The 22,900-nt window shown below is 39.1% G+C and overlaps 1 protein-coding gene across 1 annotated transcript in view; it reads right to left on the minus strand.

Annotated features, from left to right (window-relative positions):
• BMP7 (bone morphogenetic protein 7) overlaps nt 1-22,900 on the minus strand; it is a 97,392-nt gene that overhangs the window by 35,991 nt on the left and 38,501 nt on the right. The window contains exon 2 of the mRNA XM_031951671.1: nt 13,871-14,063. Within this exon, the coding sequence (XP_031807531.1) occupies nt 13,871-14,063 (193 nt within the window). The remainder of the gene's footprint in view (nt 1-13,870; nt 14,064-22,900) is intronic.

The following is a 22,900-nucleotide window of genomic DNA, read 5'->3' on the forward strand; positions in this document are numbered from 1 at the left end:
CTAATAAAGACCTGAAAGCTACCCACACTGGCAATCAGAGGTGACCTTCAGCTGGCTTCTACTTTGGGAGAGTGGAGGGAGACTGATTGACAGGAGTGGTCCTGGCTCTAGACTGTGTGGGGTGCAGAGGTGGAGGAGCAGGAGCCAGAGTCATGGGGAAAACCCCATTTGCTGCCCATTCCATTGGGGCCTTCAAAAGGCATTCATGTGTACCAACATGCTAAACTGGTAAACTCTGCCCTAAACCACACACAGAAAACATCTCCTGGAATCCTTGGCAGCTCCTCCGCAGAATGTGTCATGCAGTCCCATCCTACAATCATGCAGCAGACTGCCGTGGGACTTAGTAACAGCCAAATAAGTTGGAGCTGGTCCTGAAGTGTCCAAGAATTTCCCAGTTTTTTAGCTGTCTATTTTCCCTCTTTTCTTTTCCCTTTCTTTCTATAGAGCCAAGATGCTGGCCAACACATGTGGCCACAAATGCTAATAAGAGAAAGGTTGGAGAAACCAGGGGAAAAAAAGGAGGAGAGGGAGCTGAGCAGGCAGCAGGAACAGGCAGCTGGAGAAAAGATAGAAGACTTAAATATGGTTTTCAAATCTGACCTCTTTGCTTGATTTAAGATTCCAGAGTTCAGGCCATAGAATTTTTGTAAAACCAGAGGCCCTGCTTTACTTCCCTCAACCTAAGCCTCAATCCATACAAGAAATCTGATAACAAGAGGTGAGCCAAGCTGCTGATTTCTGCACTATGGGACATATTTGTGGTGCAATTTAAAGATCTGTGGGATTCCCCCCCCCAAAAAAAAAAAAAAAAACATTTGGCCCTGAGAGTAGAACCAGCCTCTGAAATGCCACAGAAGAAAATTACTAGCTGATCAGCTGTCCACTTTGGGCATTTGCAGAGGTGGGTGGATAGGGAAACTCAGACTTCGAGACAGTTCCCTCCTCACATTTTTTCCTCATCGCCCCCTTTCCTCTAGTGACTCCAGTTTTGACCAAAATAGAAGTGAAGTAAGTTTAGGATCTTTCAAATATACTACTCCGGAGTAGTATATACCAATAAATACACCAAGATAGATGCACAGACAATTTCAAGCATCATTTTCTGCCTTTTTTTATGCCACACCAAATTTAAGAATTACATTACTTGAAGAAGTAAGTACAAGTGAGATCCTCAGATACAAACACAGGAAAGAACAAAGATTGGGGAAGGGGGAGACATGGGTGAGAAGAGGGAAGAAGAAGAGAGGGACACGGGAAAGGGAAAGAGAAGGAAAAGAAAGGCAAGGGAGCTTTAATTCCAAATAGTTACAATAATCACAGAAGTCAGAGAATGGGACTTAGAAGGGAAAAAAAAGGAATTGAATACAACATAATATTAAAACATATACAGATCCTAATAAATGTTTGAACTGAGAATGGAAAAGGCCAACAATGTCTGAAATTAGCTGAAGAAAGGCAGAGGGGAGGAAAGGAATAAGTATTTATATAGTGTCTAACTATGTGCCAATCACTGTGCTAAGCACTTAACAAATATTTCATTTGATCTTCACAAAAACTAACCCTAAGAGATAAATTCTGATATAGAAATAGGAAGAGCAGAGATTGGATTTTCACCATTTATTTGTGGAATAGAAAGCACAATGGGGTCTGGCAGAATAGCAGAAGATAAAAAGAGGAGGAAGAAATTAAGGATTTTCCCTCTCGCTGAGGACTATTCATTCATCCATCATTCATTAATTCAGTACCTGTAACTTGGCAGGCACCAGGTGAGGTGCTAAGAATTCAAAGATTAAAATGGTATAGTCCTTAAGGAGCTTCCATTAGGCAGTCTAGGAAGATTAGTACTGAAATGAGTTGGTAGCTAAGAATATGAGCTAGGTTATTCCTAAGATTTGGGGAGATAAGGAAAAGAAAGGTTAGGATACAGTCAGTGAAAAACACCACAAAATCTTTTAGAACAGTAGTGTCACTCAAAAGATTAACATGTTTCTTTTTATTAATTTTTAAAATTCAGTTTTGTAATCTGCTCTAAATTTTCTTTCTCTCACCTCCCTTTCCCCCAAGCATTAAGAAAGCAAGAAAACGCTACCTATTATAGACACGAATGGTTAAGCAAAAGAAATTCCCGAACTGGTCATGTTCAAAAAGAGAGAGAAAGAGAAAAATCTTAAACCACATATCACCTCTCTCTCTGGAAGTGGGAGGTGAGTAACATGTCTCATTATAAGTCTTCTGGAATCGTGGCTGGCCATTATTAACACCTGTTCTACAGACTGTTAGGAGTAAAAAGGGAGAAGAAATAATCATTTAAATATCTACTATGTACCAGTCACTATGCTAAGAGCTTTACAAATATTGCCTCATTTAATCCTCATAACAACCCTGAGAGATAGATATTATTATTAGACCCATTTTACAGATGAGGAACCTAAGGCAAAAATGGTTAAGGGACTTGAACAGAGTAACAGCTAGTGTCTAAGGCTGAATTTGAACTCAAGACTTCCTAACTTTAAACCTAGCACTCCATACCACCTAGTTGTCTCAATCTGTTAATAAATGAGGGGTTCTCAGACTAAAGTCCACAGACCCTTAAATGAGTTCATGACTAGATTTAAAGGAGGTCTATGATCTTAAATGAGGGGAAAAAATTACACCTTTATTTTCACTAACCTTTGGTTTCCTTTATAATTCTATGTATTTTATATATTTTAAAACTTTACTCTAAAAAGGGAGTCAGCCTCACCAGACTGCCAAAAGGTTCATGACACAAACAAAAATTAAGACTCCCTCAACTAGATGAAGTTATATCCACAGGGACATAACCTAGCCCATAATATTTCTGAAACTATGTACCAAGCTGTGCTACAAGATTCCAACCACATTAAATGTTCTAAAGAAAAAAAAATTACCACCTGTTCTTTCTTTAAAAAAAAAAAAAAGTGATTTAATAAATTGAGAATTTTGAAGTTGGAACTATTTTTCCGCCTCCTTATTTCAACCTGAATCCCAGAGAAATTAAGTATTCTGCCCAAGGTCAAACAGCTAATTAGTAGGAAAGTCATGACTAGAACCTATGTCTTCTGTTTCCTCCTTTATCTCTTTTCCCATTATACCAGGACACTTCTTTATAGTTTGAGAGCTCCCCATTTCTTTCTCCACCCTTATACAACATCCAATTCACAATCAGTGCTACAGAAATTCAAAGAACTCCTCTAAGAAAGGATGATCAGAAAGGTTGGAATCAGGCCACGACAGCTTTCACTAAATCTAAACTCTATCCTAAGGGCAATGGGGAACCATTGAAGGCTTTTGAGCAAAGGAGTGACATGATCAAAGCAATGTTTTAAAGCAATTAATCTGGCAGTATGGAGAAGGGAGTGACTGGAGGTGGGGAAAACCATGAGGAGACTATTGTAATAGTCCAGGAATGAGGTAATAAGGGCCTGGGCTAGGGTGTTGACTGAGGGAATGGAAAGGGACTTTTTTTTAAGGTCCTTTGCCCTTCATCAAGCCTCAAGAACCCTATTCCTGACCTTAATTTGAAATATCAGCACAACTTTACTAAGTGAGGCAAACACTTAAACACTCTTAATAAGTATAGATTTAGGGATGATCTTTATTGATAGCCCTTCACATATTGGTATGTAAGATTTGCACAGTACTCTGCTACAGATGACTACTTACGAGGGAACTGAAAAATATTAATTCTCTTTGCCTCCTGCCAAAAAGTTGAACCAATTACAGAGCTCTGATATGAAATGCAGATGTTAATGCATTTGGAAAAATAGCCTTCTATAGACAAGTTAAATTGTAAGTTCGAAATGCTTTCAGAATTAAGTTCTGGATCAAGATGTACAGACCACAAGCCTTTAACATAAAAGTAAATTCCACCAACATTTGTTATAAAATAAATAAAGGGGACATTCTGATTGCACATATCAAACAAATAAGTACAGGATAATCCTCCAGAGTGCATGAGAGCCCAGTCCGCTATTGTGTGTCCTGTTGGCACTCAAACAGCAAATATAATTATAACAATCAGAGGAAAACCTCCATGGAATTGAAAAGTATTATAATTATGGGTAATTTTCACTTTTTGGAAATTGGGCTCAGTTAGACATTGAATAAAGTTTTTTTTTAAAACTAGTCTCCAGTTTCAATTCTGAAAGAGCTAGCTACATATTAGAAGACTTGCTATATCAGACAGGGCTGAAAGCCCTGAGGGCTTTGCACCATCAATGAATGATACAGAAGATAGAATGAGGCCTTCAGACTTGAATAATTTTTCTTCCTGAACGAGACACTGGAAAATAAAATACCAGGCAAGAGTCAGGAGACTGAATTCATGGATCCACCCCTGCCTCTGGTCCTAATTTACAGCTGTGTGACCCAGGATAAGAACACCTCAGTTTCCTTATGTGAAAAAACAGCACCTGAGCTGCCTTCCCTTACTCACCTCACCTTCCTCATAAGTCTGCAGTTCTGACATTCTGCTCTGTGTAACTTTGAACAAATCACTCCCTCACTTCATTTTCCTCCTACTTAAAATGAGTAAGTTGAAACAGAATCTTTAGGTCTTCTAGCTTGGATATTTTAAAATTCTGTGATCAAATAAGAGACTCTGAGGTGAATAAACTTAGGTAAGGAAATGTTAAATTGTGGTACATATTTGCAAAGATTTCCCCAGACCCAAGTGCCATGTTTCTGACTAATATTTCCAGAGACCAACATCTCTGTTTTCTCACATTACAGGTGTTTTGGTGCTAAATAAAGGAACTTTCTGAAGCCTGAGTTCTTACAGAGACTTTAAGATTTCCATTTTCTTCTTCCTTTTTTTGCAAAAACTCTTTAAATCAGATACTTTGCACAGATAAAAAAATAAATTCCTGTGAAGAAGGGCTCATTGAGACATATATATCTTTGTAAAACCACTTCAAAAATGAATCCTAAATGAGAAATCAAAGGACAGCAAGCACTATTATCAGAATTCACAGATGAAGTATCATGAGAGCATAGATTGAGAACTCCTTCTAATCTAATCTAAACCCCTCATTTTACAGATGAGTAACTGAGGTCCAGGGAGTTTAGCTGCCTTGCTCCAGGACACAAAGCCTTCTAACTACATAGCACCATCAAGACCAAGTTTCAAAGAATATTAGAAGGGGGAAGGAGCTTAGTAATCATTATTGATGAGGAAGCTGAGGCCCAGGGCTGGGGAGTGGGGAGAGAAGTTTTCCAATCTCTACATGCCTGACTGGACATGTATACTCTTTAGCACACCTATCCATCAGGGCCCAGTCAGATGGAGCAGAATATGAGTCCCCTGAATTACAGAACAAATGCACCCCACCCACTTCCCAGTGCCAGTGATGAGCAAAGTTTCTCAAGTGACACAAAGATGCTTTCAGTTAAGCTTGACTTCTAATGAGGTACTCCACAGCGATTGATTGGGGAGAAGAATTGTCCTTCCCCACCCCCCAAGACGAGGAGTTACTGAAGCTTGGAGACTTCAGGGAAAGTAAGTAAGCCTGCCCTTTTGATGGGGTCCTTTTGAGCCCTCCAAATGTCACATTAGCTCCTCTGTGAAAGCTGGCTGGTTACTTTGAAATGTGTTGTTCTCTTCTTGGTCTTTTAAAAGGTTCTAATGCTAAAACTGAAAACTAGAGGCCCCAGGGGAGAAGGCAAATAGGATGGAGGTCAAAGGTTGGTAAATTGATTCCCACACACCTACCAGGAAAGCTGAGGTATTAGGAAAACAGAATGCAGGAGCTGGAAAGGATGCTAGGAGAGTTCATCTAACTGAACCACTACCTCCATTTTACAGAACAGGGCATTAAGGCCCAGGAATGGAAAGTTGCTTTCATACAGCAAGTGATAGTGGAGCCAAAGCTAGATCCAAGGTGTGTGGAGTTGCAGACTAGCTCAGAATTTTTGTGAGAGTTTGACAGTGGCTCTGAACCCTCATTCTTACAGATGCCTTCTGAAGTCAAAGTACCCTTCAAGAAAGAAGAGATTTTTCTCCCCTTTACAATTTCATTTTTTAAAAAAAAATCTTTGTATCCCCAACACAGCAGTTCCCTGTTCATAGTCTGCACGTAAAGTGAGTTAAAGTGAATTTTTTTCCAGTAGTAGATATGAAAAATGCCTAAAATACCACCTCCAGGTGGATTAAGCCAATTTGAATCCACAGGAAATGTCTCAATTCATTTGGATCCATATTATTTCTTGGCCTCAGCCATTCTACATGGAAGGATAAAAAGTCCTCAAAGGGTTCTTTTCCACATTTGCCACCACATGTGTGTTCTGTACTCATTCTCCCCACCTTCTCCTCGCCTCCTCCCAGTCCCCTGGGTGCCATTGTACTAAGGGAAGAGACAGCACCATACAAACATACAGAGTGATCTCACCAGACAGCTCAGCTTTTCTCCCCCACTACACTTACCCCAAAATGGGGTCAGGAGGTGGCTACTGATGGGGGAGCAAAACCTCAAAACCTCAAAATAAATCCCTGGGGCAGTGGGCCTGCTCTCCCTCACCTACACACCATATCCCGCTGACCATCCACCTAGAACCCTCCTCCCACCTGTCCAGAGCTTTGGTCACACCTTTGTCAGGGCTCAGCTCAGTTCCTACCTTCCCAATGAAGTCTTCCTTGACCCTTTACTGAAAATTGCCTTCTCTTCCATTGAATTCATGCTCTTATCCTAAGCACCTGTGAGAGACAGCCTCATGCTGCAAGTTCTTTTCATAGAGGCAAAATGGGAGCAATGAAAGAGTGCTGGATTCAGAGGTCAGGACACACAGGTTCAAATTCTAGCTCTCACATTTTCTAGCTGAGTGTTCTTGGGGGACAAGTGCCTCCTCCTTTCTACGTTTTACTTTCTTCATCCTATAGAATTTGAGAATAATACTCATATAACCTGCCTTTTAGAGCAAAATATAAGAAAATCACTTTGTAAGCTTTAAATTCTATAGAAACGGGAGTTGTCCTCTAAGTTTCAGTTCTCCCACTAACTAAACTTCTAAAGGCCAGGTTGCATTTTACTTCATTGATATTTCCTGCCTCCACTGGTCTAATTGTTTCACATTCAGCAAGTATGCACGAGATAATTATTGAAGTTTGAAAATTGCCCCTCTTCTCCCCCAAAAAGGGGAATGGAACATGTACTAGGAAGCCTGGGTTGGGAGGATCAGCACTGTTTCCTCTTCTGTAAAATGAGGTGGTTGGCTGAGATAATTTCTAAAGTCCTTTCCAACTCTAAAGTCCTACAATTCTATGGTTGTACTTTTCCAGCTGGGGAGGGAGGAACGGGTTGGCTGGGCTTCCTGGAGAATTCCTGGTCTATTGATCAACAAGCATTCATTTATTAAGAGTTTCCTATGGGTCAGACATTCTGCTAGATTTTAGTGATACAAAGAAAAAAGCAATAACATTCCTCCCACTTGTCCCCAAGAGACTTATATTCTAATAAGGAGAAAAGAAGTACATGCATAGGTAGAAACAAGTAAAAACAAAATAGATACATGGTAATCTTAGAAGGGAAGGTCCCAGCAGTAGGGAGGATGGGAAAGGTCACCTGCAGAAGATAGTTTGTAACCTGTGGCTTGAAAGAATTCTGAAAGGAAAAAGTAAAGAAGGAAAGCATTTCAGCCACAGGGGATAGGATGTACACAAAGGATATATTTGAGAAATGATAAAGCACCCTGTGTGTGGAAAGTTAAGGAGACCAGCATGGCTGAACCAAAATTGTATATGAAGGGAAATAATGTATTAGAAATCAAAAAAAGACAGAAGAGGGGGCCAGTTTGTGAAGAACTTTAAGTGCCAGAGTAGTTTATATTTGATCCTGTGGACCATAAGAAAACCAAGAAAATTTATTTAGAAGGTAGATGAAATGGTCATAATAGGAATTTAGGAAAATCATTTTGGCAATTTTGTGGAGAATGGATTAGACCAATAAGGAAACTATTTCAAAAGTCTAAAAGAAAGGTGATGAGGTTTTGAATTAGGGTGGGAAACCTGTGAGTAAAAAGAAGAGAATATAAACAAGAGACATTTGGAAATTGAAATCAATAAGATTTACCAACTAATCAGCTATGTAGCATTAATGAGAATGAAAAGCTGGGGATTCAAACCTGAACCAAGAGGATGATGGTAGTGCCCTCAAGAAATATATGGAAGTTCAGAAGAGGAGAAGGTTTGTTGGGAAAGGAAAATGAATTCTGTTTTGGACATGGTAAGTTTGAAAGGCCTTGAAGGCATTTGTTTGAAAATTTCCAGTAGCTGATAAAGTACTGTAGCTCAGAAGAAAGATTAGAGCTAGATGTATAGAACTGGGAGTCATCTACAGAGAAAAGTTCATTGAGTCAAACAATAGGATGAGATCCCTTTGTGAGAAAGCACAGGAAAAAAAAAAAAAGAAAAGAAAAGAAAAGAGGACCCAGGGGAAAAAGTCTTTGGTGGGTACACCCACTGTTAATGAACGTGACAGGGAAAGATTCAACAAGGAAATCTGAGAAGGAGCTGTCAGACAGGTAGGAAGAGAACCAAGAATACAATGTTACAAAAATCCAGAGGAGAAAGTATACAGGAGGAGGTAGTCAACCATGTGGAAAGCTGCTAAGGTCAAGTAGGACAAGACCTGAGAAAAGGCCATTAGATTTAGCAATTAATTTTTTATGCTATAGACTAGGGTTTTTAACCCTTTTGTGTCATGGCAATCTGATGAACTACATGGGCTTCTCAGAAGAATATTTTTAAATGCATAATAAAATCAAATACCTACAATTACAAAGCAAAGCAATTATATTGAAATACACTTATCAAATACATATATTTTTAAAAACAAGTTCATGAACTGCAGGTTAAAAACCTGTTATAGAAGATATTTCAGCCTAGAATGTTGTCACAGGGGAGATTCATATCCATTCGAATTTAAAGCTTAACGATGAATATTATATTGTCTTCTCCCTTACCCTATCTATTCTGTTTAGAAGTGTGGATGAGAACCTGGTTCAACTGAGCTCTCTAACCTGGTAAGAGTCTACAGGCCTAAATAAATATATATCCTACTGCTTTAATAATTATATCTGTTTACTTGCATAAATAGATTTTTCAGACTAAAAGAGAAATGCTGTATTCATCTGCTGCAAATCAGAGAAGGTTGGCAGCTATTTCCTGCCTCAGCGGAAGAGTCCCTTAGTTTGCCCATGTCATTCACCTGGAGGTAGGGGTGGGAGAGGTAGAATGCTGGCACCTTGGGTAGATCAGTTCAAGGAATAAAACAAATCAATGTGGCCCAACCCTTCTCCTTCCCGGGCCAGTAGCTCAGTGCCTTTGGGGAAGGCAGCTGTCTGTATTGTTAGCTACGCCCTGGGTGGTGTAAGCTTCTATGTCATTATCTCCTGAGACAGAGGACTTTTGTTTCATCTCTAATCCTGCGTTCCTATTACTTACTGTTAGGCTGAGGGGAGAGGTCAGCCAATTTTAGTTTCTATTCTTTCCCTCCCCTATTCTTCATGTATATTGGAAACAAGCTAGTTTGTTAGAGCGTTAGGGGAAAAAATTCTTTTTTAGATTTGACTTGTGTTCTGAACGCTGAGACCAGACTCCTCATGACTTTACTCTGAGCTTATCCTGACTTTGAAGGGAGTTTAAGGGAAAGGACCTGGTTCTTTGGAATAAACATGGCAACTTTCTCATCCATCTGCCAAGAATCATTTGGCCTTCAGCAGGCCCAGTCGTTGCACAACTTCATCCTTGGACCAAGGGAAACCCTTCCTGGTGCATTCTGCAGTGTCACCAGGGTCGTATCTGCTGCCCAGATGTCCTCCTGCCCTTTCAGCTGGATCAAATATCCTGCCCCTATGAGGCTTTTGGAGCACAGCTATGAAGGAAATGCCACGTTCTACCCAGATGGGGCTATGGACAAGTGAAGGAGAGCTGTAAAATACTTAAGAAGCTTCAGGGATGAAAGGGTGGGTAGTTTCCACTGCAGGGAATTAAAGGGTTAATAGCATCTGACTGTGTTTTGTGTTTCTCCTAGTTTCTACTAACACCTACACTGTCTCCCCACCCCAATTCAGACTTTGAAATAATTGCCTTGATCTAGAAAAATCAAGACTCAGCAAAGGAGTAAAACTCTAGGTTCCTGAGAGCCCAGAATCCAAACATTTTCCTACAACCTATGTGATTTTTGACCTCTCTAGATCTCAGTTTCCTCATCTGTTTAAAAAAAAAAAAAGATAGAGGGAGACAGGCAGTAGAGCAGGTACAGCACTGGGATTGGACAAACTCTATCAAGCCTTTTTAATCCTCAATTTCTCATCTTTAAAATAAGGGGGTGGACCCAATGACCTTTAAAGTCTCTTCTGGCTTGAATTCTATGAATCTATTACAGGGATGGATTCTATGATCTCTAAAGTTGCCACCAACCTTAAGTCTATGATTACACTTGAACTTTTTCTCAATCTGTAGTTTCTGGATTTAAAACAACATTGTTCAGCTACGGTCCAGTTTCCCCCACTACTTTCCATTTCTTACCCATTCTGCAGCTAGTTTGCTTCCCTAGTTGAACTTCTGCCTCCCTTCTTCCCTCTCCACCCCCCCCACCCCCCCACCTCCTCATAGGGCCAGGACTGCTGCCAATGGCCCGGAATTCTCATTCTTAATTTACACTATAGTTTCACCAAGACCCTCCTCCCTCCCCACTCCAGCCTGGTCTTGTCTGGTCCAGCCTGTCTGAGTCTGTGTCCTCACCTTAATGAGCAGCACAAAAGCACTAGGCCTGGAACGCATCCACAAGGACTTATTATCGGAATTTTATCTGGATAGAAGATCAAGAGGAGTCAAAAGAAAGTGACCCCCATGAGAGAAGAGACAATGCAGCCAGATCCAAAGCTGGTTAATCCCAAAGCATCCCCAAGGCTTTCGTGGAGCATACACAAAGGTTAGCTAGAGAGCCAGATGCTCCAGCTCTTCTACAGCTGTGCAACCCAGTCATGAAACCTCAGTCAGCACACTGCGTGCCTTCTGCAGCTAATGAGCAAGGCTGCTCCCCTGGCTGAGGCAGAAAAGCACAAGAGAGCAAGAACAGGGAGAGCAATGCTAGGAGGGCTACTTTTTCATGGCAATGGATTGTACTGCTAGCAGTCACCTTCACAGCATAACCTGAGATTCACAGATGAAAAAAATGCTTGGGTTCCTAGAATGTTTGGGGATGGGAAAATATAAAACCCATTTATAGAAAGGTTAGGAGTTTGGGAAACTGAAGTGGTTTAAAGGTCTTTTTGTTAGCTATTCAATTAGGTCCTGATTAATGCAAACAATAAATTCCCCTTGAAGTGATTACGTGTGTTTGAATTCAATACTATTGGAAGTTGTGAATATGTAAAGTATAGTTGGTGAATGATTCCAGTCCAAAAGAAATACATGGTAAGAAGGTGAATAAATAATATGATCCACACTAATTGAGACTCAGTTACCAACTGAAAAGTTTAGGGGTATAGCTCAATGGGCCAAAAGCAGAGGGAAGGGTTAGGCAAGTAGGGAGACTGGCCTGCAGTCCCTATTATCTTCAATCAAAAATGCAGCATCTAACGAGGTATCAGAGAGTTTATTTGACTTCAGAAAAAGATCACTCCTGGAAAATTACTTGTGAGCTATTCCTTTCTCTGAGACTCAAGCAGATTTACCTTTCAAGGCCTTAAGCTTGTAAAGTTCAGAGGCAGGAATCCCAGGCAAAGGAATGGGTCCCAAAGGAGCACTTCTCATACCCAAGTAATCTTGGAACAGAACTGCACATCAATGTGCAGCATGTTATGCCTGCCTCCTGCCTCCTGCCTCCCCTTGCCAAGGAAATGCCACGATCACCCAATTCATCTTCAAACGATAGTGATTCAGGCCTCCGCGTACCAGGCTATAAATTCAGTCTGCTGATTGACTCCTAAGCAGGATCAAATAGGTAGACAAAGTGATCCAGAATGGAACTAAAATCCACAGAGCTTTGATAATTAGCGCAGACAGTAAAAGAAATCACAGGTTAAAAGAAAGTACAGAGCAAGGGTAAGGAAAGAAGGAAGGAAGGAAGGAAGGAAGGAAGGAAGGAAGGAAGGAAGGAAGGAAGGAAGGAAGGAAGGAAGGAAGGAAAGAAGGAAGGGAGGGAGGAAGGAAGGAAAGGAGGAAGGGAGGGAGGAAGGAAGGAAGGAAGAAAGGAAGGAAGGAAGGGAGGGAGGGAGGAAAGAAGGAAGGAAGGAAGGAAGGGAGGGAGGGAGGGAAGGAGAGAGGGAGGAAGGAAGGAAGGAGGGAAGGAAGGAAGGAAGGAAAGGAGGGAGGGAGAGAGGGAGGAAGAGTGGGAGGAAGGGAGGAATTAAAAACAAATTTTACCAAAAGCTCTCATGACTTGGGTCTGTACCCTGAGAATAGAGAAAAGACTGAGTGCTGTCTATCCCATAGTGACCAGATATGCAGAACAGCTGAGTTGAGCCAGGCCCAGCATTCACACAGGCCAGTCAAATTCCTGAGATTAACTTCTTGACCAATATTTTTGAAGCAGATTTTGTGAACAAAACAACAAGTTTTTATGACTGCCAGTGGGCTAATGGTGTAAGCAAGGCATCATGCAACAGAACTGATTGAGTGTTATTGATAAATGGTCTTTGAGGTTCTTGTAGTTCCAATTAATCAGCCTAGATGAGAAAAATCTAACATATGGTCTTGTTCAAGAACCCTGAGGGATTTATCAGAGTAGAGAATACATTAATAATTATTTGGAATGGGTTTAATGGCTCATCTTGTAATTTTGCACACACAAAATAATAAATCAATGGGAGGACTAATATGAAGTTTGTATGGGTTAATTAGGGTATCTAAATACTTTTGCTAATAAACAGATCCTAAAAACAATTAAGACACTCTGCAAGCTCAAGAAAGAACAAGGATTTCAGACTGCACCATAATTCTAGAAATCATATTTCCAATAAAATGTCTGAGATTTCTTTCTGATGATATCAAGCTGGTCAGTTCAATGGTACTTTCCACTCTAGCTCTGAATTAATTTTCCCAAAAGGATAAAAAAAAGTTTGTCCATAGGGAAGATAACTTTCCCTTCCTAACTCAGGAAGGTTTTTAGGATCAGTCACACTCAGTCCTACTCTAGGGATGCTGATGGGAGAAATGGTTCCTTTTTAACATATCCCCCAAGTTTCTAAAGCCAATTGCTATGTGTTGTATTATAAGACATTATTAATTCAAACTATTAATTTGAGATTTACAAATAATACCAGTATATTTCTGTAACTTTAACTATAAAAAGTTAGAAATGATATCCTCATGACTTTTTAAGATCCTACCCACAAGTTTAAGAGAATTTGGTCTCAAAATTAATATCATTTAAGGTATATTTGTAAGAAATTAAGTTTCTAAAGGACACATATTGGATCAAATGATCATAGAGACTACTTCAGACTTTAAGACCTGTGATTATGTCTTTAATTGCTGGCAATTTCAGATCTTGAAATGCAAAATAATTTTTGCATTTTATGATGAATGGCAAATATTTTTGTTAATTCACCTAACTTTGTTCTATTACTTAATGGTTCTTTATGTCCTCCATAGAACATCCCCAGTATCACTTAGAATAATAATGGCTACAGAGTAAAAAGATAAACTCTCTGAATGCAATTTAAGAATTTAATGAATGTCCCAATAATTCTAAATAAACAAATTTCTGCTGAAAATTTTGTCTAATAGCTTTGGCATTTATGGTGAAAACTCCATAACCACACATAATACTCCACCTGTCGCCACCCTCTTCACCTAGCCCCCATAATGTCTGCAAAAGGGCAAACCTCCCATTCAGAATCTCACCTCCCTGTATGTTCCTGAAGCACCTGGTAGACACTGATTCGGAAAGTTTCATTATCAAAGCGCTCTCGGATGTAATCCTTGTATATCCTAAATTCAGCCGCAGTCACAGCTTCTCCCTCTGGGATCCTGGAGAGATCAAACCTGAATTCCCGATGATGATAGCGCTGGTGGAAAAACTCTTTGTCATGCTCCACTGGGAAAAAAAAAAGGGGGGGGGGGGGGAGAAAGGGTAACTGACTTTCCATTTGTAAATCTTCTAGCAGGTACTTAATATATTGTCCCTATCATTTCACTTTAGATAAAGAGAAAATAAGATGAGGGCAAGAGGCAAAATGTTGCAATTTTCACACTTCTTTACTACTTTCTGAATTGGATAGCTAGACTTAACTCCTGTTTCTCCTCCTACCTCTACCAGTGACAGTTTTACTTTGGACTCTATGGTGTAATCTAATTAGGAAAGAACCCTAGATTTGGGGTCAAAGGTTCTAGCCTTAAATTCCATCTCTTTGACATTTTAATTGTGTAATGTTGGACAAATTATTTTCCTAACACAGTTTTTTCATCTTTAAAATGAGAGATCTAGATTCAATGACTATTAGGTCTCTAGCTCAGAATTCTAGGATCCTATGAATGCTAATGGGCCACATTCATAACTATTCAACATTTTGCAAACAATTGAACTGACCAGAAAGAAAGGACAAATAAATAGTAAATGTGCTTCTATGGAGGGGGGAAAGGGGCTCGCTGAAGAAGACCCCATCACAAAATTTTGCTGGGGAGGCTGAAAATTTAACTTATTCTTAAGACAAGCATTACTGTTTAAAATCATCCTGTCCCAAATGCTGAGAGAGAGAGAGAGAGAGAGAGAGAGGGAGAGAGAGAGAGAGAGAGAGAGAGAGAGAGAGAGAGAGAGAGAGAAATGGAGACAGAGAGATAGAAACAGAGAGACAAATAGACAGAGACAGAAAGACAGAGAGAGAGGCACAGAGACAGAAAGATAGAAACAGAGAGAGAGACGGAGACAGAGAAATAGAAACAGAGATACAGAGAGACAGAAAGACAGAGACAGAGATATAGAAACAGAGAGACAGAAAGACAGAGACAGAGAGATAGAAACAGAGAGACAAACAGACAGACAGAGACAGAGAAAGAGAGAGAGACAGAAACAGAGAGACAAATAGACAGACAGAAAGACAGAGAGATAGAAAGAGAGAGAGAGAGAGAGACAGAGAGAGAGAGAAAGAGAGAGAGAGAAAGAGAGAGAGAGAGAGAGAGAGAGAGAGAGAGAGAGAGAGAGAGAGAGAGAGAATCCTTTCTACAGGAAGCAGAATGTTCAGGTGTTCAAGTTCATTCTGGATAACTGAATTGAAAAATTTGTCAGAGCTGATGAACTTCACAGAAAGGGGAGGTGTGTTCAGCAAGAGTGAACATGTTCACTTTGAAAGAGGGAAAGAGAGAATAGTAGCATTCATTGGGACTAGCCAGAGTTTTATGCAGGGGGATAGAAGACAGAATTGGCAGGAACTTTATACCATCTACCTCAATTCTTTCATTTTACACCTAAGGAAACTGAGGCCTAAAGAGACCAGTTAATACACATTTGGGGTACAGAGGTGAAGGAAAATAAAAATGGGATGAGAGGAAAGTGGACATTTTTCAGCCCAATGAATTTTGAAAACTCTAAGATTAGGTTAAATTTTGCTCTAGAACCAGAATCATCAAGTTGTATAAGAGATAGGCTGGTGCTCAAGAAAAATAATAATTTCTTAGGTTTCTGAAAACATTTACAACTATAGTTTGAAAAGATTTCTTTAAAAAAAATCCACCCAAACCTGGCCACTCATTTGTGCATGCAACACAGATAAAGTAATTGCTCATTTAATTACTCTGAGTCTATGTAAGTGGATATACCCATGAATTCTGAGAGGCCCTTTGGAAATGTGATCTTTGATATTAACACACATGCTTCTCTGAATGTACTGCAGCTGTTGAAATCCTGGTAACATGTGGGAGAACGGAACTCAAAGGAATCTCAAGGAACCATTCTTCTCCCTGTTTACAGTTCCTCCCCTTTCCCTTTACACTCTGGCTGTATCTCCTGACCCAGAAGTAACAAATCTTTTCAGACCTAATTTATGAGAAATACTGACCCAGAATCCACATATTAGATCAAGATAGTAAAATGTATCATTTATAATTAGAGACAAAGAGAAATGGGGAGGGGGCACGGAGGCGAGGCCCTAGGAAAGGGCAGCAAAAAGTTTCAAAGCAAAACTGTAGCACATGTGGTGAGTTAAGATCATGCACTGTTTGGTGACCCTAGCAATACCTTAAACACAACAGCATGAGGTAAGCACACCATGGAGCTTGAGCCCTTAGGTCTGAATTTCTCCAGCTTCTGTGGGTGTAAGCTAGCCTTTTGACAATGTGCCACGGAGTCTGATTAACTGCCTGGGGTTGGGGGAGAGCTGGTTTTTTTAAGAAGGAAAGAAGGGGGAGGGGGAAATCTGTTCCATGTGGGGGAGAGACACTTGAAACCGGATCAGGTTTCAGGAATCAAACAGACCCAGCCTGCGTTGGTTCTTTCTGGGCCTCAATGACCTAACATGGGTGGGGTGGCTGTTGATACAACAAGCCAGGATGACAATTTTGGACCTATTCTAGCTGTTCAGGTCAACATCTGTTACTATTCCCCTATACCTGGGGGAAGAGGAAGGATGGGGCTTTGAGGGTTTCCCCATCCCTCCAGCCTCTCCTGAACAGGCTCCAGCTCCAGAGATGCTCAGGACCTGTCTGTAACCATCCCTCCCTCAGTGTTCTAGGGAAATGACCCACAAACTTCCTATACATCAGCTGCGAGCTTCAGGACTCTAGGGTAGCTTAGCAACTGGCACGGCAGTATTTGAGCCCAGTCACCAATGTTCCCTTGTTGACTTATTACTTAACAAGATATCTACAAAGTGCAGAGAAAAAGTAATATAAGAATTGTTCTTTAATAGTAGTTTTTATGGCCCCAAAGGTAAAATAAGAGATAAAAAGAACAAAGATGTCCATGAGGAAATAGCATATAAAGGGAGAGTAAGGGAATAAGCATTTATAGCATCCCTATTATGGACCAGGCACTGTGTTAAGTGTTTTTAAAAATACAAACTCAGCATGATAAGATTGATTTTTTTAATGTTTTTACAAACATTTCCATGAATTCTTCAAAGTGAAGCATATGCTAAAGTCTAACGCATTTGCCAAATCACTAGTTTTAATGGTACAACATGTTTTCCTAGAAAGTCTCCTAACTAATCTGTATTTAACTCTTAGCTACTCCCTTAATTAGGTTTTACAAATATATCCAAACAGTATGGGTCCTGACACACTATTCATATTCTTATGTCATTAAAAGAGGTGATTCTTTGTTTTGTTTGGTGGGGGGAATGGGGTATGTGTGAAAGGCTAATCAGAGACAGCATGACCAATGGCATTTATATAGTACTTCAGTGTTTACAAAGTACTTTACGTTTGGTCCTGGGAAATAGGTGCTATTATTCCTCTCATTTTCAGACGAGAAAAAAAAAAGCAAACAAGTAATGGCCTAAGATTATACAGGTTGTAAGTGTCTAAGGCACAATTTCAACTCAGGTCTTCCTGATTCTGAGTCTAGCCTTAAATACACTATCTGAGACCAGGTCACAGCAAACTAACTCTAGTTTCCTTTCTGTGCACAGTACTTGCAAATAGTACTGAAGAAATGAGGTTTGAGTTGTCAATTAAATTAACAGAGTTACTGATAGTTACTAGTATTTCAGAGGAATGCCATATAGTAAGTATACTTGGATTTGAGCAATAACATTTGATAAAGTCTCATGCCATTCTTGGCAATCAGAGAGACAGACTAAATAGTGTTGGCTGTTTTTTTTAAATGTAAAAATATTTCACAGATATCACCCCAAATAATGGGATGGGACTATTACTATCCTCAGAGTGAGAAAATGCATAATAACTAAAAAGTACTGTGAATTCAGCTCTACTTTCAAGTGCGTTTGTGTCTTATTAATCCCAATAACACACACATATTAAGAACAGTTATACATAAACATTCTGTGCAAAGTCATTAGCTGCCTATTTTGTTGGAACAAGCATCAAAGTAACAATGCTTGATATGAATATGGATTCAAAAACTCCTTTTAGTAACTCAATGCCCCCACATCCCCAGCAAGGTCCATAGCATACACATTGGAAATTCGACATTAGATGAGGGCATAATTAAAATAACGTTTTGGTCAGGTATACTTATTGTGTATCTAATTTATATTTTAATATATTTAACATCTACTGGTCATCCTGTCTTCTAGGGGAGGGGGTGGGGGGGGTAAGAGGTGAAAAATTGGAACAAGAGGTTTGGCAATTGTTAATGCTGTAAAGTTACCTATGTATATATCCTGTAAATAAAAGGCTATTAAAAAAAATAAAAAGAAAAAAAAGAAAAAAAAAGATGAGAGCATAATTAGATAGTTTCTAAGCTGGTTGAATGAAGAGACCCCCAAAATAGCCGAATCATTAATGGTTTGAAGATAGCCAATGATGTACACCAGGAATCTGTCCTTGGTCCTGGGCTAATCAACATTTTAAACAATAGCTTGAATGAAGGTATAGGGGACAAACTTGTAAGATTTACATCTGATATGAAGCTGGGAGAAACAACAAGCACATTAAAAGTCAGGCTCAATCCAGTAGACTAGAGTGATACTCTAATAAGATGATATTAAATAGTGGAATGTAAAGTCATTTGAGTGTCTCTGTGTGTGTATGTTTTAAATCACTACACAGGTACAGGGCAGGAGAAGTCACCCATTCAATAATTCCTGTGAAAAAGATCTTGGGGATATTAGTGCACTGTAAGCTAATTGTGTAATATGGAAGCCAAAACTAATCCAAGGCAATCTTAGGCTACATTAAGAAAGTATTTCCATTGTGCTTTCCTTGTGTCAATCAATCAATATTTATTAAGTACCTATTAGTTCCAGACATGGTGCTAAGCACTAGGGGATATAAAAAGAGCAAAACACAGTTCCTGCTCTTAGAGAGTTACAATTTAATGGGGGAGACAACACAGAATGAACATATACAAAGCTAGCTATGTCTAGGAAAAATAAGAAATAATTAACAGAGGGAAGGCATTAGGATTAAAAAGGGCTGGGGAATTTGTCTCTTCTTCCTGTAGAATGTGGGGTTTTAGTTGGGACCCAAAGGAAGCCAGGGAGGTTAGTAGGGAGAGTTGAAGACAGTTGGAGAAAATGCATGGCACTAACAGATGGAATGTCTTGCTTATGGAATAGCCAGGAGACGCCAGTGTCTTTGGATTGAAGAGTATGTTGTGGAGAGTAAGTGTAAAAAGATTGGAAAGGTAGAAAAGGGGCTAGGTTTTGAAGGGCTTTAAATGCCAAACTGAATTTGATCCTGGAGGCAATTAGGGAACCACTGGAATTTTTAAGTAGGGATGGGACTTGCATGATCAGGCTTATATTTTATGACAAAGCTTCTTAAACTGTGGATTGAAACCCCATATGGGGTCATGTAACTGAATGTGAGAGTCATGAAAAATTGGCAACAGTAAAAGATATCAAATATTATGCCAAGATTTAATTATTTATGTAAAAATAAACAAGCACATCCATCTCATTAATATGCAAATTTGCTTTCATCTTTAATAAATAGTAAAGTTATATGTATGTCAAGGAATTATTTCAAAATAATTTATGATATATTATCAGTATGTTTTTGAGGTATATACCTATTTTATACACCTATATATTCTGGGTTATGTAAAAATTTCTTGGGTAAAAAGGGGTTATGAGTGGAAAAAGTGGAAAAAGAAAAAGTGGAAAAATAAAAGAATTATTTAATAGCTGAATAGAAGTGGAAGAACTAAGGTAGGCAAATTGACTCATTAGCAGGCTATTGCAGTTGCCTAAGTGTGAGGTAATGAGGGTCTGCACTAGGGTTGTAGCAGTATGAGAGGAGAGAAGGCGGCATATTTGAGAGATGTTGCAAAAGTGACATCCACGGGCCTTGGGAACAGACTGGATATAGTCAAGGATCAGCTAAATAATAGGAAGAAACCTTAGAAATCATTTGGTCCAAACCCCCAATTTTACAAAAGAGAAGATCAAAGACCCTGACTTGCCCCAAATCACTAAAATAGTAAGAGAAATCATTGGGATTCAACCCAAATCTTCTGCCACCAGATTTATCATACTTTCTTCTGTTCTCCACTTCTGGAGAAATGTGCTAAATTCTAGTTGCTGATTGGGAAAATATTCAGAGGAAGACAATGAGGCTACTGGGAGGATTGGGGATTAGTTGAAAGTACCCTGAGTACTGAAGAAGAAAAAGAAGAGACTTAGAGGGGAGGAATACACACAGCTTCACATATTTGAAGCAATATCATATGGAATCATTAGGTGAAAAATTGAAAGTTCAAGAAGACCTTAAATACCATATTGTTCAACCTTCTCATATTCAAGTAAAGACATGCTCGAGACTTTGTGACCCACTTGAGATCTTGTAGGAAATAAATAACAGAACCAAGATTTAAAGATTTTCAAGTCAGTTTTCTGACTTGAAAATATGACTATTCTATCTACCATAACCTACTGCTTCTCAGGCAAAAGAAACTACTCTTGTTCTTTTTTGTGGCCTCAGCAGGGAAAATAGAACTAATGAGTTTAAGTAGCAGAGGTGTTCATTTTGGCTCCATGCAAAGAAAACCTTCCTAAAAGTGTCAAAGAGAAGAATGAGTTGCCTCCAAGAGGAGATTCCCCTTTATTTAGGGCTTAACTTTGCAGGGATCATATAAAAAGAGTATCTTTTCAGGTAAAGGCTGAAATAGATGGTTTCTGAGGTCCCTTTCAGTTCAAATCCTGTGGATCTATCTGTATTCCATATAAAATAAACAGTAGTTCACATTTGTACACTTTACAATTATGAATTACTCCTCCAATAACTCCATTTTTACAGGTAAGGAAGGAAGCTCATCGCTGACTTTAAAATGAGAAGCAACATGGCTCAGTGCATTGAGAACTGGCTTTTAAACCAGGAAGATGTAGATTCAAGTCCCATTCAGATACATACTGGCTACGTGATCCTGGACAAGTCATTTAATGTATTGATGTACTAGATAATATACTCTTAGATTTGTTATTGTTTGTCCTATATTCTTGAAGAGAGCCATGACATCAGGCACATGATGCCATGACATGCAAATAAGTTGGATTTAAGTGAGGATTGGGCTGTTCAAAGTCACCAGCCTCACTTTTTCCACCAGAACCATCTGGATCCAGTGGCAAGATATAGATCAGGATGACTGGAGATGATCCAGGATGCAATGGGAGACCTTGGAGGCAGAGAAGGTGATAACTTGCTTTCCTAAGAAGAATTTCCCACCTGGAAATTCCCTCTTTAATGAAATCATAGCTACAATTCCTGTCCCTATCATACAACTGAGAAGAAAAACCTGGTGAATATTACACCCAATGGCTATAATAATATGAATGAGAACAAGATTAAAAAGCAATAGAACTCTTGTTCTGTTATTATTTTGGTAATAATCCCTCTTGGTACCAGAGAACAGATGAAGAAATAGATTTTACTCTTCTCTGTAAGGAAGTTGTGGAAAGGGAAGGTATGGATTAAGAATATAATATTCACAGTTTTCTTTATTACAAGCAGGTTCAAATGATGACTAAGTAAAAACCAAAAACATCCATAAAACTTTCAAATAAAATGAAACTAAACAATCTCTTCCTTTTGAAGAAAGAAAAAAGTCAGGATCCTAATAAATATCAACACAGGACTAGAAAAGCCATTCTGATTAAATTTTTCAGGATTTGTCTTCTGGGGAAATAATTAATAATTATGTATTTAACAACATTTAATGTTCAATATTAAGTTATTGTTCTCAGTTGTGACTCTTCATGATCCTGTGGACCATAGCATGCCAATATTGTCCATGGGTTTTCTTGGCAAAGATACTGCAATGGTTTTCTATTTCCTTCTCCAGTTCATTTTATGGCTGGGGAAACTGAGGCAAATGGGGTTAAGTGTCACCCAGGGTCACCTAGCCAGTACGTCAAATCTGAACTCAGGAAGATGAGTCTTCCTGACCAATCCCAGTGCTCCAACACTGAACTATACAAATGCCTCCACAATAATAAGTACATGCTGTGTATAGAGCACTGGGCAACACACAAACGATATATAAAGACATAGCCTCTGCCCTTATGGAGCTTATATTTTCACAAAAGCATTTCACAAAAAGATTCAGACAATTAATACTCTAAATAAATGCATTAGACAATTACAAAGTAAAGTACCATGTAAAGTCCAAGACTGGAGGAGATATCAGAAAAGAGTATTTGGAGCTGGTATCATTTAGTTTTTTTTAAATATTCACTAACTGATAGAGTTTGTTTTCAAATTAAACAGAAAATAAATATTTATTATATGCTAACAATATGCCAAGCACTATGCTATACTATGGGGATGTAAATACAAAGAATAAAGTAATCCCTGTTTTACTTTATTTCTTAACATACCCCTCAGCAGCAAATGAGAGAGAGAGAGAGAGAGAGAGAGAGAGAGAGAGAGAGAGAGAGAGAGAATGAGAATATCAAATAAGACTTTGATTTTGTCTGGCTGCATATGTAATATTCCACACCCATCATCCTCCCACAAGATGCCATCTGAATTATACTTTTAGGACTAATAAGAATTAACAGAATTATAGGATTTACAGTTGAAAAGGATCTCAGCAGCCTTATAATCCAACTAATATTCGAAAGAAATCTCCTCTCCAATCTCTTTCACAAGTGGTCATCCAGCCTATGAATAAAGACTTCTAATGGGGGAAAAACTCAATCTCAAGGGATCCCATTCCACTCACAGATAATTCTAATTGTTGGGAAGTTTTTCCTCATGTCCAGCCTAAGCATCTTCTACCATCCTTCCTGGTTCTTCCCTCTCTACTAATCATAAAGA

Source organism: Sarcophilus harrisii, chromosome 2, assembly GCF_902635505.1.
Source record: "Sarcophilus harrisii chromosome 2, mSarHar1.11, whole genome shotgun sequence".
NCBI lineage: Eukaryota > Metazoa > Chordata > Mammalia > Dasyuromorphia > Dasyuridae > Sarcophilus > Sarcophilus harrisii.